The 19065-nt window shown below is 46.3% G+C and overlaps 1 protein-coding gene across 1 annotated transcript in view; it reads right to left on the minus strand.

Annotated features, from left to right (window-relative positions):
- The window catches only part of CHN2 (chimerin 2), a 122714-nt gene that overhangs the window by 22103 nt on the left and 81546 nt on the right, over positions 1-19065 (minus strand). Inside the window, exon 7 of the mRNA XM_005862954.2 lies at positions 2111-2188. Coding sequence (XP_005863016.2) covers positions 2111-2188 — 78 coding nt within the window. The remainder of the gene's footprint in view (positions 1-2110; positions 2189-19065) is intronic.

The following is a 19065-nucleotide window of genomic DNA, read 5'->3' on the forward strand; positions in this document are numbered from 1 at the left end:
AGAGAGAGAGAGAGAGAGAGAGACAGAGAGAGAGAGAGAGACAGAGAGACAGAGAGAGACAGAGAGACAGAGAGACAGAGAGAGACAGAGAGACAGAGAGACAGAGAGAGACAGAGAGACAGAGAGACAGAGAGAGACAGAGAGACAGAGAGACAGAGAGAGACAGAGAGACAGAGAGACAGAGAGAGACAGAGAGACAGAGAGACAGAGAGAGACAGAGAGACAGAGAGACAGAGAGAGACAGAGAGACAGAGAGACAGAGAGAGACAGAGAGACAGAGAGACAGAGAGAGACAGAGAGACAGAGAGACAGAGAGAGACAGAGAGACAGAGAGACAGAGAGAGACAGAGAGACAGAGAGACAGAGAGAGACAGAGAGACAGAGAGACAGAGAGAGACAGAGAGACAGAGAGACAGAGAGAGACAGAGAGACAGAGAGACAGAGAGAGACAGAGAGACAGAGAGACAGAGAGAGACAGAGAGACAGAGAGACAGAGAGAGACAGAGAGACAGAGAGACAGAGAGAGACAGAGAGACAGAGAGACAGAGAGAGAGAGAGAGACAGAGAGACAGAGAGAGACAGAGAGACAGAGAGACAGAGAGAGACAGAGAGACAGAGAGAAGCTGCCCCACGCAAACACACCATATAAGGCATAACTCCAATTGTCTCCGAAAGCCAGAAGAACTGGAATTTTCAAGAGAAAGGGAAAGAATTTGCAAGTCCAAGAAGATCCACCCTCCCACCCCAAGGCAGTGTATCCACTAGACGCAAAGGATCAGGATTTCTGCCCAAAGTCAGAAAGATTCCTTCTTAAGGCAAAAACATCAATGAGGGTTAAGATAGAAAACAGGAAAGGAAAAAAGAAAAAAGCCATAAAAGCTTTTTATACCCCAAATTAGACCTGCCACTATTCGGTGGTGGGAGAAATGTCAAGAGCCCTGTAATGCAGCTCTTCCCCCTCATGCTCAATGCGGAGGGCTGAACTATTCCAGCCCTCATTCAGTTATAGCATGCAAATGGCCAAAAACAGAAGCACAGCGAACGCACCACACTGACGCGAATGCAGATTTAATAGACACACATTTGTCCTCATGAAGGACCAGAGAGCAGCAGAACAGAACAGCTTTCCCGGGCCAGCTCCCACAAAGGGCTGTGCTGGCTCCAACAGCCCCCAGGCTGCCGGCCCTAAAGGAAAGGAGAGTTACAAGAAGGCAATTCACAATTAGCCGCTCCTGCCTCTTTCATCCTGGTCTCCCCGCTCTCCAGCCTCCAAATCGGCAGCCCCTTTGCTGGGGCAGAGCCTCCAAGGCCACCCGGCTCTAGAAGCACCGAAAAGCAGGGCAGGCAGGGCAGGCCGCCTGGCACCAGCCTCCCCCGCCGCCCTTCTTGGAAATCACTCTAGGGCAAAGGAAAAAAGCCATCATTTCCTGATGGCAGGCCATGGCCACCAGGGCTGGTCTGAAACACAGATAGCCGTGTTTCCAGTTTGTAAATACACGTGGGAAAACCCACTTGAACTCCCACCAACTCTCCGCATCTTTTTGTTTGGTCTGGGGAGCAGGACCAAGGCTGCGACCCCAGGGAGCTCGGCCAGGTGGCCAGGGTGCTGCCCGCACGCAGAGGACAAACAGAAGCGACTGGACGGTATCGGCTGTCATCGCTTGCTGTCACAGCTGTCTACACACAGACCAAAGGAGGGACGACAGAAGACAAAACACAGAATGTGAAACGGGCCACTGTGCCCACTTGCTCGGAGACAGCACCGTTCTCGCGGCTACGCTGCGTGGAAAAGTACTGCCCGGTGACACCGGGTCTCAGAGGCCACCGGCGGGGCATGCTCCGCTTTTCCTTCCCTGGACACGGCAATCTGAAGCGGGAATGGGCCCAACTCTGCAGGACTCAGTTAATGTGCACAGAGGTGTTTCCAGGCATCCCTCAAGCACAGGCGTTCTGAGGTCGCCCATGAGGTCAGATCCAAAGCAAGTAGCTACATGCGGGGAGCAAGGGGCAGCCGTCGTGTGACTTTAGCATCAGAGACCAGATGGAAACACACACTGTCCTGGTCCCTCACCCACTCAGAGCAGAAGAAAGAAGGCAGAGGCTGGCTTACCTTAAAGTTGTGTGTCTTCTCATAGTTGAAGTGGTTGTCGTTGTGCGTGAGGGCGGCCCTCCTGACCAGGGAGGAGATCTGTGGACAGGCAAAGAGTTTGAGAGGGGGCCAGAGAAAGCCGCCCTTCACGCCCACCTTCACCCCCCAGGCCACCGCCAGCAGCTCCTGCCGCTTCCTGCCCGGCTTAGGCTTCCGAACCACCGCACACTTTTTCTCATTTTCCAGCCACAGTTCCTGGGAGAACATCGTGTGTCCCTCGTGGAGCTGGGGAGCAGGGGCTTGGGGAGCGGTGGCTAACGTTAGGCAGCAGATTTGAGGCAGCTGCCTCTGTCCCGTCTGCAGTGGCCTCGGGCATGTGACCTGGAAGGGCCGGATTGAGGGATGGAGCGGGCTCTGCCTCTGAATAAGGACGGGCCTGTTTTGTGCTATTTCTTAAGGCCGACGTGTGCCTGGAACAATAGCACATTCATGTGCACAGCAACCCCCAGATGCCGCAGCCAGTCAGCCACTGAAGAATCAATGGAGGAGGCCGGGGCAGGCAGCTCTATTCTTGGGGCTGCGCACACTACCAAGAAGAGACCTCTCCTGCTTGCTAGCACATTTCATACACACACACTCACACTCACACACACAAACCCACATAGACACTCACACTCACACACACAAACCCACATAGACATTCACACACACTCACATACACACTCACACACACTCACACTCTCACACACACACCACACACATTCACACACACACACTCACACTCTTACACACTCACTCACACTCTCACACACTTACACACACACACTCACACACACACCACCACACACACACTCACACTCTTACACACTCACACTCTCACACACACTCACACACATTCACACTCACACGACATTCACACACACTCACATACACACTCACACTCTCTCACACACTCACACACACTCACACACACTGTCACACACAAACACTCACACATAGACATTCACACACACATACACACTCACACACCACACACACACCACACACTCACACACAGACATTCACACACACACTCACACACACCCTCACACACACACTCACACATTCACACACTCACATACACACACACACTCACAGACATTCACACACACTCACATACACACAAAAACTCTCACATAGACATTCACACACACTCACATACACACTCACACATGCACACATTTACACACAATCATGCACGCACACTCACACACACAACTAGCTCTGATGTTCAAAGCCTGAGGCTGCATCTAATTATTTTGGGGCTTTGAACCCCATCCTGGGCTGAACTTTAAACCTTTAAACCTGATGATTGTTTAATTATTTGGGATCAAGCTTGAGTCTCTTTCTAAAAAGAAATCTGCCCCAGTACTTGAAAGTCCACTTTTCATTCACACGCACGCCTTAAATTAGAGCAGTCTGAGTGAAAGTCCACTTTTCATTCACACACACACGCCTTAAATTAGAGCAGTCCGAGCAGAACGGGGCAGGGAAGAAGGCATAGCATTTCAGCTGTGAGGTCTACAGCCAGAATTTCAAAACAAGAGGTAGGATGTCTGCTCCAGGATAACCCCAGTCTCTCTTCTCCCGCCAGCAACAGGCAGCTTCCCCCCAACCCACACAGACCGCATTCCTTAACCCAAACCAAAATATCAGCCTTAAATAGAGCAGTCCGAGCAGAACGGGGCAGGGAAGAAGGCATAGCATTTCAGCTGTGAGGTCTACAGCCAGAATTTCAAAACAAGAGGTAGGATGTCTGCTCCAGGATAACCCCAGTCTCTCTTCTCCCGCCAGCAACAGGCAGCTTCCCCCCAACCCACACAGACCGCATTCCTTAACCCAAACCAAAATATCATAGTTGCTTTTCCTTGAAATAAGACATCTTCCATGTTCATTCTGTGAGTGCACAAGCCTAAAGCCTTCCTTGCTCTTCAAAAAGCATCATCTATTTGATGGTCTCTCTTAGGACCATGGTTTTTTGGTCCCTGATCTATCTGTCCACTAACAGAAGTGAGGAATCATTACGTCTTGGGAGAAGTCCTGATCTGTTGGCAAAGTTTAATGCAGCTAATGCCAGGCAATAAAATCAATGCCTTTGCAATTAGAAAGTGAGAAGAACATAGATGGCTGGACCATTACATGGATGGATGGCCCATGGATTTCAACCCTTCCTCTACTGTAACACGGCTCCATGTTCCAGCCCCTGCAAGTAGCTCTGTGGAGAGTAACAAAAGATCAATCATTTCCTATGGAAGTCTTTATTCCTGGCCACCACACTCATTCCAGCTTGGTTCAAAAGTGAACTCTCCCATTTCATCCTCTGTGACCTTCAACAACAGCCAGTGTTTATATTGAGCTATGCAGCAGAATGACTTATATTGTGCTAGACAATCTTTAGACTGTGTTGCATGCACTTACTCATTTAATTTCAGCTCATGAGTATGAGGAACTGACTTTTATTCCCACTGTTCAGATAAAGATATTGAGGCACTGAGAGGTGAAGCAATTTGCCCAAGAACATGTAGCTGGTTTAAGTGGCTGAGCCAGGACTAGAACCCAGAACATGTGTGTCCATCACTCAAGTTCCTGAACACCAAGTCCTGGTGCCTTAGTCAGCCTGTGGTACCACATCCACCATCCTGTCCCACCAAATGCTTTATCTGAAGTATTGGCCAAGTCTTCCCCTCCTTACCATGGTTGCCCCGAAATGACTCAGACCCTTCATATCCCTCCGGTCCACCTGCACACACGGCACAACAATCTTGTTAGTCCAGTCACTGCTCCACGTGCTCAGAAGATGCCAATGATTCTCCATGACTTACCCATGCCCTGGACTGCCCCACTCTATCCAGCTCATCTATTTCCCTCCACCACCTCCACAAATCCTACCAAACCTCTTCTCTGACATACTCAACTTCTCACCTCAGTAGCTTGCTCTGTCCTGTAGCATATTCCAGCATCATTTCAACATGTCTACATTTTCACCAACATTCACATCCTAACTAAAGTGCCCCTTCTCCAAAAAGACTTCTCTCACCTCCTCACTGAAGGCAAACTCTCTCCTCTGAAGTCCCATTGGGTTTCCCCACATTTTCCTTTTTTGTGCTTATCACTTTCTATCTTCTAGCGGGGTGATCTGTAACAGGTTTGGTACCCCTGCCACACTGAGAACTCATTGTGACATGCTCTATGTCTAATTCACCGTTTTCTCCCTACAAGGGCGTCTAATAAAATTCCTTGCCATGGTAGCACTGACTAAATATAAGTTGCCAGAAAGTACCTGTATTGTATAGGAAGCCAGAGTTGTGAAGAAAGGTGTGCAAAGGTGTATGGGGTGGGATCTCCTGGCCCATCCTACAATCACCCATTGCGATGCTTTAGCTTCCAAGGACCTGAACCTCCAGGAGTCTGCCCTCCTGATGGGCTCCACCGGACTCCTTAGCCCTCTTTTCCATTGCCCAATCCCAAAGGCCATCTGCCACTCACAGGATTGAGTGAAGGTATGGCACACCTTGGAAAGGCTTCTAATCCTTAGCCAACAGGCAAAAAGACAGGAGGGAGAAGGGTCTCTTCCCAAACCTTCATGGCTAGCAAATCAAGAGACCTTCTGATGTTGAGCCACTCTGTGGGAGAACAGATTCTGTGATCTGAATGAGACTAATTATATGGATTCATGGTTTTAGAATCTGATAAAATGACCCTTTCAATGGAAAGTGGGCCAAAGGGTCTCCTTTTCCTCTTGGTATACGGGTGGTTGAATACAAGGGGATTTAATGTTTTCTCTTGCATCACTGCCTTTACTCATAACAAGTAATTTCTTGGTGATAGTGATTTCTTTTTCAGATATGTGCTCAATAGAATTTACCCAAACACAGGACACATTCAGATGCGTGGAGGAACTAGACACTGTTCATTTAAAGTGTCTCGTTGCAAGGAACCAGAGTGTTGGCATTGAGAAAGCATTATTGTGAGGAGTGTGGGTGACCCCAGATCACCCTCTTACTAAAGGAAAAATGATTACAAACGTCTCTTGGTGAAAAGGTCCCTCTTCAATAACTCTACCACACAGAGCTCATCTTTCCAACCTTCTCCAGGACAGTGCCTGGGTTTCTTCTACACCCCCCACAATGACTAATACATCTTCTTATATGCATGAACAGCTGCTAACAGTAGTTTTTCTAACAACATTTTCTATCTGACCTATTTTTAAAAAATCTATACATTCATTAGATCAGGGGTGGTGAACCTTTTTTCCTGCCAAGGGCCATTTGGATTCTTATAACATCATTTGTGGGGCCATACAAAATTATCAACTTAAAATTTAGCCTGCTATATTTGGTCAAGCATTTAGTTAACTCACCCCTAATGCCTTGGCAGGGCCAGACCAAATGATTTCATGGGCCTCGTATGGTCCACAGGCCAGACATTCCCCACCCCTGCCCTACACGAAGCACATTTCCCTAGATGCTCTGTTTAAGTCAGGGAGTCTCAATTTTGGAACTGTGGACATTTGGGGCCAGATGATTCCTTGCTGTGGGAGGCTGTGCATTGTAGGAAGTTTAGTGTCTCCCTTGCCTCTGCTCACTAGATGCCAGTAGAGCCCCCCAACTATGATAATAAAAAATCTCCCCAGACATTGGCAAATCTCTCTGCTGGGGCAAAATTGCCCCCAGGTGAGAATACCTGGGCTAGATGGATAACACAAATATTTCCTTCTGGTAACTCAGGTATTTTATGAAGCACTTTGAATATATTGACACATTTAAGATTAATAACCCTATGAGGGAGGTATTGTTATAATTATCCCCACTTTACAGATGAGGAAATGAGAACTGAGGGTTTAATCAGTGGTTCTCAACCTTCTGGCCCTGTATTTACAGTTCCTTATGTTGTGACCTAACCATAAGATTATTTTCGTTGCTACTTCATAACTGTAATGTTGCTACTGTTATGAATCGTAATGTAAATATCTGATATGCAGGAGGGTCTTAGGCGACCCCTGTGAAATGGTTGTTCGACCACCAAAGGGGTCGTGACCCACAGGTTGAAAACCGCTGGTTTAAGTGATTTGCCTAAGGTTACATAGCTAGTATGTGGTAGGGCTGAGTTAGAACCCAGACACAGCTAACTAATTGTATGCCCCCTTCCCCAAGAACAAGTTTCTTTAATTTTATTGTGATAAAATACACATAGCATTCACCATTTTAACCATTTTAAAGTGTACAATTCAGCAGTTTAGTGGCATTAGGTACATTCACACTCTCTAGTCCCCGAACCCATCACCCCAAATAAAACCCAGTACCCATACCCCTCCCTTCAGACCCTGGCAACCACCAACCTGCTGTCTATCTCTGCATTGGCCTATTCTGAATATGTCCTAATAAGTGGAATCACACAACGTATGGCCTTTGTGTCTGGCTTCTTCCCCTGAGCATGTTTTCAAGGCCCATCCATGCTATAGAATGCATGAGTACCTCACTGCTTTTATTGCCAAAGGATAATCCATTGTATGCATAGAACACAATGGATTTGTTCATCCGTTCAGCATGTGGGCATTTGGGCTGTTTTCACCTTTTGGCTGTTGCAAGTAGTGTTGCTAAGAACATTCTTGAACAAGTGTTTGTTTGAACACCTGCTTTCAGTTGTTTGGGGTGTACACCAAGTCTATGCTTTTAACTACCCTCTAAACTGCCTCTCATCCAAATAGCGTTCACATTAAAATATGTCCAGGGGTTCGATGCTGGGATTATTGTCTTCCCCATCATCAGCCTGTGCGCGGCTGGCAGGGCTGGTGTCCCTGTCTGGTTTTAAGGAAGAGTCTTGCGTTCTCCCTGGCGCCTCTTCCAAGGCCTGCACTGCTTCAGATACTTTTGGGAGCAGGTGGGGCTAGAAATAAATGGTGAAATAAACTCACCACTTCCCTCTCCCTTTTAAACTAGGGGTCCAGCACGCAGAACGCGGTAGCCTGCTGCTGCTTGCAGCCCTGCCCACCTGCCTGCTGCTGCTCCTGGCATTCGCCACCCCGCCCACCCGCCACCCGCCTTGCGCGATTGGAGCCTATGGGCTGCGGGGGAGGGACTGAGAGGTGCTCAATGCACCTCATGGTAACTGGTCATTTGGTCGTCCTGGTTGTCATGGACACTGGCTTTATATATATATATATGGTTTGGGATTCTATTTTCCATGGCCTCCCGCTATCCTTCTTTCTCTGATTGGAATCCTGAATCCAAGAAGGAATCAGGTAACCAGAAGGCAGTGCGAGGCTGTCAGCTGAGGACAAGGAGGCAGGGTTGGGTCCGTGGGCAGGAAGCCATGGCAAACAGAGCCATTAGGTGACTGCAAACGTGCAAAGTGCCCAGGAGAGAGAGGCAAGGGGAGAAGGAGTGACCCTTCCCTCTGTGCTGACACTAGAACCTAGGACTCTAAGCCAAGAGGGGACCTCAGAGGTTCACCAATGGCCCCTTCTCCATCCGGCTCAGGCAGGCCCCTCTCTGGGGATCATGACATTCTGCCTGATTAGGACCAATTTCCAGAAAAGGTGATTGACCATCAATCTGCAAGTCACCTGCAGACTTCAATAAATTCCGGTTCTGTGTTTTAAGGAGGACTCATCAGTCCCTCGATGGTGTCTCCCAATGCTATACAAAGAAATCGATATCTATTCAAACACAACATGTGAGCATGCTTCTATGCATACCCACCTCCCTCCCCTTTCTCAATATGCCACTGAAACCTCCACAGATTCGTAAGCTAAAGGCAAAATTCCATACCATGTCCTATGGGGGCCCATGTGGCCTAGCCTCTGCCACCTTTCCAGCCTCACCTCTCATCCCTTCCTTCCTGCCACCTTGAGGATGTATAACCACAGCCCAGCAGTACGATTTCCTCAGTATTATCTATGACCCCCGCTAGACTGCTGGCTTTATGAGCTCAGACATGGAGTGTCATAATTAAGAGCCCGGTGTCATACCTCCAACCTGGCATAAAGTAGGTGCTTACTACATTTTTCTGAAAGAATGAGTGTCCATGGCTATAAAACACCGTGAGGTCAAAGAACCACTATAGAGCTTATCATCATCGCTAGCCATTATCTCATCAATTTACTCCTGTGAGTCTGATATAAAATCCAGGGGCCATGTCCTGTGGCATTTCCTTTTGGCCAGAGAATTGCATTTCTGATATCACAAAAGGGGAGCACTGAAAACAGGGGGAACCTGCCCCCGGGCCGGGCCTTTAGGGTCACGGCCAGGTTTGGGACTAGAATACTCTGAACAGTAGCACATTGTATCTATGGAGTGTGTTAATGATATATCTTTCCTCTATGAGGGAGGTCGAGCAGGTGTCTTTCTCATCTTACAGGTGAGGAAACTAGGTCCTAACAGGCGTGTCCTGGGGAACGGAATCGTCTCCTGATTGTCTCTCCATGGAAATCCCTGGCGCTCGGTTGTAGTGAACGTAGTGGTGGCCGCTAACGGCCCACTGACACGAGGACCCATCCCCCCTCTCTCTTCCCAGGGGACTTTTTAAAACCTTTGAAATGGGGTCCTCCCCACAGTTTTTGCATTAACTATACCTCTAGTGACTAGCTTGAGGCCAACACTAGCTTGGCACTCAGGAAAGTTTGGTGGCACTTGGAATAAACAGACCCGCTTTATTGTAGTCTCTTTGTTTTCCTTGCCACCCATCAAAATGCCTTCTAACTTTAGCCACAGCCATCATGGCCATGTTTTCCTAGTCCCTCACTGCTCATCCCACACATACATCTGGGGCTCTGGGGCTGGGTGATGAGTCTGGGCTGTGTGTCATTTCCCCAAAGCCACAGAACATTGAATCCTGCCCAGAAACACATAAAGTGCTGCAGGCATCCATTCAACCCAGAACCGTGGGGGGAAACCTGTTTTCTCCTTTTATTTTCACTCTCTGTGGATCACACTTAAATACTTGTAATGGCTGGATATGGGTTTACTGAATGTATGCTTACTACTTATTTCAATGTCTAAAAAAATATATATGGAGAGAGGGGCAGGGTGAGTTCCATTATGGTCTTGCTGTGGGAGTCTAGATCTGGCATTCCTGTCAGCAAGGGAAAAAACTATAAATACCAAGGGAAATAAGCCCAAGTTGCTGAATGAGAATCAAAGGGGTGGTTTTCTTAACGCTGCTAAGCCCAGCCTATTTGATCCTATGTACCCTGAACACTTCCTTCTATTGACAAATCTTCCTTACGGGAACACCCCTTAGTGTCTGCTACAGTCTTTGCTTGTGGTTTCCAGCCCTGAAAGAGGAGGAAGAGAACAAAGAGACATGACCGACTGCAAGCTCATTCCCATGAGTGTTGAAATGAGAGAGGCCGGGTGGGAGCCGGCCATCTTACCCGCCCTGTGCTAATTAAAGCAGAATAATCCTGGCTTGATTTGCATCCATCCAAGAAGCATCAGGTTATCAATGGCTGACCAGGCAGACTCCTAAAACCCCCGATGACCTCCACACTTGCCGAGTCCGGGTCCGAGGAGGAGAGCCCTGGTCTCTGATGGCACAGCATGCCCAGCTACATCCAATTTCTCATCGGGGACAGATGGCCACTCTCAATCCAGAGACACAAAAGGGCCAGGTACTGGTCTTCACTGCTTCTCTGATGATTCATTTCACTTCATCCCCAACACTCAGCATTCATCCCAACCTGAAGGGCCTGTGTGGTCTTGATAGTGGACCCAATGACCTTATTTAGAAGCAAATCATCTGATGCGTCTTGGGTTGATTGGCGTAACTGTGGTCCTGCCCATCTCCTTTCTCCAGCTGTTGTATTGAGACTGACAGTGTTGGCTAACTGCTGATGTTTCTCACAGTCTGCTTAGACGTAGACACAAAAGACAATCCACGTTACAGGAAAAGACTTTTTAGGTTGTGTTAAGCACCTCACACATTTCAACATGTGGTCGTCCGCTTTTTGTTGTTTTGTTTTTGTATGCAGTTTTTGGAAGAGCAAAACAAATTTACTTAAGTGAGAACTTTAAAAAATCTTAGTCAAGTTTCCCAAATGCCGAGTTTAGGAAAGTATGGCAGGGTTATTTTTGAGAGGGTAGACCATTTGTTGAGTCAAGACTCTTAAAATTGCTTTACAATTGTCTAGGTAAACACTTGTAAAACTAGGACCTGAGTAAATAATGCCAATTTTCAGGGGGCCTCAGCTATGATGAAGTTCTTGCTGCCATTGTCTTTCTTGCCCCCTGTGCCTCTCTTCTCGGATTCCGTATCCATCTCCCTTTCTTTGTATTTTCCTTGTTGTCCTGGGACTCCCCCCCTCTAGCCAAAGAGCTAGGTGCCCAAAATGACTGACTTACGGGTTTCATTACAAAAGCCAGAGATCATCCATTTCTGGTTTAAGGCTCCCAACTGTATGGTAGAACCCACGTGTATTTCTCTCTGACCTCCTCTGCCACTGTCGCTCACTCAGCTAAGAGGTACCTCTGCCAGAGGCTATCACTTGCTGAACTACATTTTCTTGGCACTCAGCAGTTTGGCGATTTGCAGAGCAGAGTGTACCAGACAGCCTCATGCTGCCATTCTGCAGGCCCTTTGGTCAGCAGTTGGAATAAGGTGCATCTTTATTGAAAGAAAAGCAATCAAAATGGTTTTGTCCAGCTGTTTTCGGCGTGCACACTGCTGTGCTGGTTTCTGCTCCCCACGTTTTTTAATGCTTAGAATCTGGGGACCCTGTTTCTTTGAAAATATGCTATTCTTTGGGGGAAGCCATGCCTCAGCACACATGGTACCTAACACTCAAAACTCACCAAATATATTAGAATCACACCAGCAACAAAATGGAGAAAAGTAACCCTAACAGTTATTGTGCACATACTGTGCCAGGCACATGCACCACTGTCTTGTTTATTCTGCACGGCAGTCCTGTGACATAGCATTATTATCCCCATTTCATATGCGAGGAGACCCGGGCTAGGACAGCTCTCACTGCTCCAGCTTGCACCACCGACACGCTGGACTTGAACACAGGATCGGCTGCCTCCATAGGTCCTACTCCTAAACTTCATGTGGTGCTGCCTCCACAGATCTGTCCCCCAGCAGGCCGTCAGATTCTGAGAAAGGACCCGGCATTCACATCTTCTAATACCTTTGGCACCAAGAACCATCAAGAACACTCAAAAGTTTATAAAGAAATGTGTCTGGTTTGGCCCAATCTCCCCATTTTACAAAGAGCAGCATAGGAAGTTAGTTGCCTGGGTTTTCACAGCCAGTCAGGTAGAGGGCCAGGCCAGTCTTTGGGCTGCAGGTCCAAGCTGTTTCCACCATGCAACACACATCTGGTCAATGTCCACCCCGCACAGGCTGCACAAGTTAGACATCATCCCCGCCCCCCTCTCTATCCCATTACAAAGTACATCAAACATAGGCAGGAAATTGGTAGGCAGTCTACATTGTTAAAAGAGTCTCAGAAAGTAATTTGCCCGTGTATGTCAAGAGTTTCAAAATAGTAATATCCTTTAAGATTCTGTAATTTGATTTCTAAGAATCTATCCTAAGGAAATGATCCTAAATACAGAAAGACATTCATAGCAGCATTATATCTAACATAAAAATGGAATGTATGTCCTAGCATCAGGAAGTAACTAAGTAAGTATGACGCTCATGCAGCAATAAAAAAATTATGTCTGTGAAGTGCACAACTGTAATAATTATGTGGCTGTAATATGCCATGTGAAAAAAAGCAAGATGCAAATTTATAAATGTATTATGCTTATAAATATAGTTAAAAATCCCAACACATAGGAAATCACTGTAAAAAATAGATAAATGTCTACATTTTCTTTATTGTCCGAAATTTCTTTAATTATATTACCTTCATAATTGGAATGAGAAAAAAAAGCGCAAAATTTTGCCACAGGGAAAAACATTTCCTCCCTCTGGTTTGCATCAGCTCTGCTTTGTACTAGAAACTTGTTACCTTAGAGGGAAGATTAGGTAAGTTTTAAATCGAATTGGACACTGGATAAATCTAAAGTATTATAGTCTTCTGTGGTCTGTTCTCACAGCTACAATATAATTAAAGGAAATCTAAGATATGCAAAATAAGTGATTAAATAACATTATTGGAAATGAAAACTCTTAATCTAGCAAGTATTAATGAAGGATTCATTTTCTGTGGGGTCTAAAACATGCCACTTTATGGCCTTTACTGATATAAATGAAAACCTTCCCAAAATGCCAAAGAGAACACTATTCCATGTGAAAACACGATTGGGGTTAAATCTCTGAAGAGATTTTAACCTTGAGCCAAGAGAAATAAAAGCTTTAAAATAAAAATACTGTTTCTATCACAATAGATTATTGGTAGTCAGAGTCAGGAGATAAAAGAATAAAGATTTTCTCTAAATAAATTTATTCAAACCCAGAAAATTACATGTTAGCATATATGATATAGCTATGAGAATTGAGATTTTGTGATAGTTCAATAATGATTGGGGATAGAGGAGCTTCCATTTTAAATAACAAAAATTTTCTAGCTTAATTTTTTTAAACTTCAGTCTTTTAATAATAAAAAGGAAATATGGCTTCCTTTTTCTAGTTTGATCAATAACTGAAGGGTTACAGCCATCCCCTGAAGTATGTGCAAGAAGTTACACTGTAGCCCTAACTGGTTTGGCTCAGTGGTTAGAGTGTTGGCCAAGGGCCCCAGGTTCGATTCTGGTCAAGGGCACGTACCTTGGTTGCAGGCACATATCCAGTAGGGAATGTGCAGGAGGCAGCTGATCGATGTTTCTCTCTCACCGATGTTTCTAACTCTCTATCCTTCTCCCTTCCTCTCTGTAAAAAATCAATAAAATATATATTTAAAAAAAAAAAAGAAGCTACCCTGTAGTTGGCCGTGTGCTCTTTCAGGGGAAAATGCTGTAGCTTATCAAACCCCTTGGCCATAGGGATGTCAGTTAAACTTGAAAAATGGTGAGAGCTTTTGTTTGCTAAGAATGCCGTGTTAAGAGTAAAGACTCTGGAGCTAAGTTGCCTGGGTTCAAATTCCTGCTCCAACCCTTCCCAGCTGAGGGACCTGCCGAGTTACTTACCCTCTTTAGGCCTCATTCCCTCCAGTGTGAAATGTGCATAGTAATAGTCGGTGCCTCTCGATAATTAAATGTGCAATTTAAGTTGTAAGTTGTAAATTGCTCAGATCCATGCCTGGCATCATTTTATATGTATGTATGTATGTATGTGTATATAATTTAATGAATAAATTAACTTTAATGATCATGCAGGCGATGCTTTCCAAGTAAGGCCTAATCTTAGGAAGGTGTTGACAACCGAGTTTCACCAAGACTACCTTTACTTTACGTGATGTGGGGTAAATTTTCTTTTCTGACCTGTCACAATGAAAAAACATCTAGTCATTTCAATTTGATACGAGAGTTGAATAAGCTGGAGGCATTTTAACCACAAATGGCAGGTCTTCGGAGGCCAAGGGCAGAGCAAGCATGAGCTCACACGGAAGATGTGTAAATGCTGCGAAGCTGCCTTGTCTCCTGAAATATTCTCATGGTACCAAAAGGCAAAAAAAAAATTAGAGGAGTGTATTTTAGGGTCTGCATAAAAAAAACACCCAACAGAATGAAGGAATGGGAGCTTCTAGAGGTCCTGGGATGAAGATACGGCTGGTGGCTTCAACCTGGGCTCCAGCATTGCACCCGGGAAGGAGCCTCCCAGCCTCTTGGGGGAGTGTGTGCACAGCAAGGCAGCCTGGGAACACCTGTAGGGGCACCTGTAAAATCTCCACTCCGACCTTCCTCACCTTGCCCTGGGACGGGGGATGGCAGGAGATGCGCTCCTTGCTTCTGGGATCCAGCAGACATTTTCGGGAGTGTGTGGAGCCGATGACACAGCTCTAAAAACAATCCACCAGCTACTTTCAGGAGTCACCCGGCCGAACTTGGTATACGATGAGTAACCATTCTCAAAGACGGCCACACCAAACCCAGCTACGGTGGTTTAGATGCACGCCTATCTCCCAATGTTTCCTTAGACTTCGTAGCCCACAAAGCATGCTTCCTGCTGACCCACTTCTATACTACCACCCACTCAGGTTTCAGACTGGTGCTCCTTAAAATACTGCTCATCCCCAGTTGCTCTATGACAAGATTGAAAATTTCTCTCTCTATCCCTTTCTTGAAATTACCATTTACAATACTGTTTAGAAGTATCGGCACTTTCCAGACTAAACTATAACCATGGAAGGCCAGTGAGGAGCTATTAGAACTAGTGTTTGGAAAACTAATACTTGACACTTAACCTTGGGATGGCTCTGAGAATTAAAACAGAAAATCCACATAGTTTGCGGTGCCACCATAAGGGCCCAGTGGAGGTTAACTGTGGTTATTATTAGGGACCAGTTCTCTTTAAATAAGTTTAGCTAATGGTGCCACTGTGCCCTGACTGGTGCACACGTAAGAAGTCTGGTTGTGCCAACTGGCCTGGGCAACGCTGTGGGGAGAGGGGTGGTCATGCTATGCTCTTTCTCTTCCACATGGCAAGTCATTCGGGGCCAGCAGAAGAGGCCAGTGAGGTGAGAAAGAGCAGGATGACCAGCCACAGGTGATGGCCTACAAGGCACTTTGGGAACCTGGGTTGGCAGGGCAGGTGGCATGGCCTCAGAGCTCTCATGCCCAGGCGTGCACATCAGCAGAACTTGGACACAATGTGCTGTTTCTTGTGGGTCCCTCCGAGTGGCTGTGATGTCTCATGGGACAGAGCCCAGGTGTCATCTGAACCCCAGCATTCCACACCCTGACCTCTCAGCTCCCTGGTGCCAGTTAGTCTGAAGTCCCAAGATCTCTGGGCCCTGACACAGGTCCTGGCATCCACCCACCTTGTTTCCCTAAACCCCTGATGGACAAAAAACAGTCTCTCAGCCCCAAAGGACATGTCTTAAAGAGGATGAATCCCCAGGAAACTGCCACTGCCAGATGCCTCGAGTCCTTTCGGAAAATTGCTGCAAAGCCCCCAAACCTGCTGCCAGGATCCCAAGGAGGAGGACTCCGTCTGTGGGGCAGTGGAAGGAGAAGGGATGTCACTGCTTGGGGCTTGCCTGCCTGGTTGTAGGCAGGGCTGCACATGGTGGGGGGTTTAGCATAATGCCTTTGTGTTAGTTTCTCTGCACAAATAAAACACGTGAGTCCAGCCGGCGTGGCTCAGTGGTTGAGCATCGACCTATGAACCAGGAGGTCACAGTTCAATTCCTGGTCAGTGCACATGCCCGGATTGTGGGCTCCATCCCCAGTGTGGGTCATGCAAGAGGTAGCCGATCAATGATTCTCTCTCATCATTGAAGTTTCTATTTCTCTCTCCTTCTCCCTTCCTCTCTGAAATCAATTAAAAAATATATTTAAAAACACACACATGTGAAACAAGGGGTATTTTTCCCATTATGAGAAAAACACTGTTCCAAGTCCAGTATTAAAATAGGTAAAATAAATGGGAACTTATAGACATAAACATATGTATTTCTATGCTATAGGACAATAAATATATATAATTGCCATTTATTATATGTATGCATCAGGCACTACTCCAGACACTTTATAACTCCTCTCTCCCATCCATCCATCTACTCATCCATCCATTTATCCATTCACCAAGTCACCTCTCCATTCACCTATCTAGCCAGGTAGTCAGCCAGCCCACCATATATCCAACTACTCATCCCTTGATCTATTATTCTTCTATCCTCCCATCCATCCATCCATCCATCCATCCATCCATCCATCCATCCATCCACTTACCCACCCAACCAATCAATCAACAAATTCATGAAACAACCGACATTAAGTGAACACCTCCTAAGTACTAGTCACTGTGCTAGGCTCTGGGCATCTAAAGCCAAATAAGAGCCAGTCCATGTTCCCTCTTCAGGCAGTTCACACACTAGGACAAGTGTCTGTAGCCCAGGAAGGGCGACATGAGCAGGGCTTTGCTGTTCATTACAGTTGTATTTCACACCTCAAAGTTTCTCATGCCTACTTCATAGTCTGTTTTTCTTTTTTTTAAATCCTCACCTGAGGATATGTTTCCACTGATTTTTAGAGAGAGTGGAAGAGAGGGGGAAAGACAGAGAGAAATATCGATGTGAGAGAAACACATCCATTGGTTGCCTTCTGCATGCGCCCAGACCAGGGTCCGAGATAGGGAGAAGCCTGCAACCAAGGTATGTGCCCTTGACTGTAATCGAACACGGGACCCTTCAATAAAAGGCTGACGCTCTATCCACTGAGCCAAACCGGCTAGGACCCTATTTCATAGTCTTCACTAACCTCCATACTTGGCATTGTACTGAGAATACTACCCTTTATTGCCTCAAAATAAAGAAATTCTTCTGCTCAGTATAACTTAAATTTCGAGTTTATCTAGGAGTATGCATAGGAGCCCAGTAACCTGGGCGCTCCACCGTAAACTGGGGCCTCCTCAGAATATACTCCATTTCCTCCAACATCATTCTTCTTTGTTCACCTCTATGACTCCTATTCTTCCTTCCCACCGCCCCTGGCCTTCTGTCCCCTTCTCCAGGAAGCTCACCTTTGTGTCTGTCTGAGCTCCAACCACTCTTTATGTAACTGTTTCCCTTTTGGCTCCCTTTGGCCCTACGTTCTATGTGGCTGTGTCCGATTTGCCCATCACTGCGTCCCTGTCTTTAGCACACTGCCTGTCTGTGCAGCACTCAGTAAACATTTCTTAGATGAATGAATAAACTTAGAGCAGGTTCTTGGAAAATGGATATTTAATAGGCTGCTTAAAACATATGGTTTCCCCTGCCATTTATTGCTTTGGCCGGGCGTAGGGAGGGAGAGTATGGCTTTAGTTGCCCAATGAGAATGAGCATGATTTTTTCTACAGCACAAGGTAGAGTAAGTCAGTACCATAAAGTGGAACAACACAGTGGGCTGAGATCAATGACTGCTTCTGGTGAGCCCTCTCATCTTACAGAGGAGGAAACCGAGGCCCACAGAAGTAGAGTAGCTTGTCTCAGCAAAGCAGCAATGAGGAATGAAACTTCTGGAATCCCCATCCACTTCCTTCTGCTTCATCTACCTGCCACCAGCAGCCACTTGCTTCCTTCCACTGTCAGCGAATGACCCTCTCCAAAGGAGCCACACTGGGAAGGTTTGGGAATCCAAGACCAACGCTTTAACCCAAAGTCCTGAAGCCAAGGTGATGCTCAATAAATCATCATTGATCTTGAAAAAAACCATCAAATCATGACATTTGGAGCTGCAGGCCATCTCCCCAGAGCTTCAGATTATTACTCTTAGGCCCAAAAATACAAAGGAGAGAATAACAAGGGGGTCTCACATTTTTGAGACATTCCCCCACCACACATTAACCAGATGTTTTCCTGGGTCCTGAGGCAATCACATCTCTCTGGCTGATCCACAGAGGTGTCATCTCATGAAGACCCTGGTGGGGAGGGTGCTGGAAAAGTTGGATCTGTGGGGTTGTGGCGAGGACTAGCCAGGATCACCTCACCTGATTTATCCAGGCTGTATTCCTCTTGCAATGGAAAAAGAGCCCAGCCGGCGTGGCTCAGTGGTTGAACATTGACCTATGAACCAGGAGGTCATGGTTCAATTCCCTGTCAGGATACATGCCCGGGGGTTGTGGGCTTAATCCCCAGTAGGGAGCATGCAGCTGATCAATAATTCTCATCATGGCTGTTTCTATTTCTCTTTCCTTCTCCCTTCCTCTCTGAAATCAGTAAAAAGATATTTAAAAAAATTCCAAATTCCATGGGAAACCAGAGTATAGTGAGAAAGAGAATTAGTGCTGCATAAAAAAGAAAAAAAAAAAAGATAAAAACACACAAGGGAAGAAATAGGACAACTCTTCCCTCAAACCTAAAGGTCTTTGATAAGTCATCTGAGAATAAATTTTAAGAAAATTAA

The sequence above is a fragment of the Myotis brandtii genome, unplaced genomic scaffold (genome assembly GCF_000412655.1).
Source record: "Myotis brandtii unplaced genomic scaffold, ASM41265v1 scaffold17, whole genome shotgun sequence".
Taxonomy (NCBI): Eukaryota; Metazoa; Chordata; class Mammalia; order Chiroptera; family Vespertilionidae; genus Myotis; species Myotis brandtii.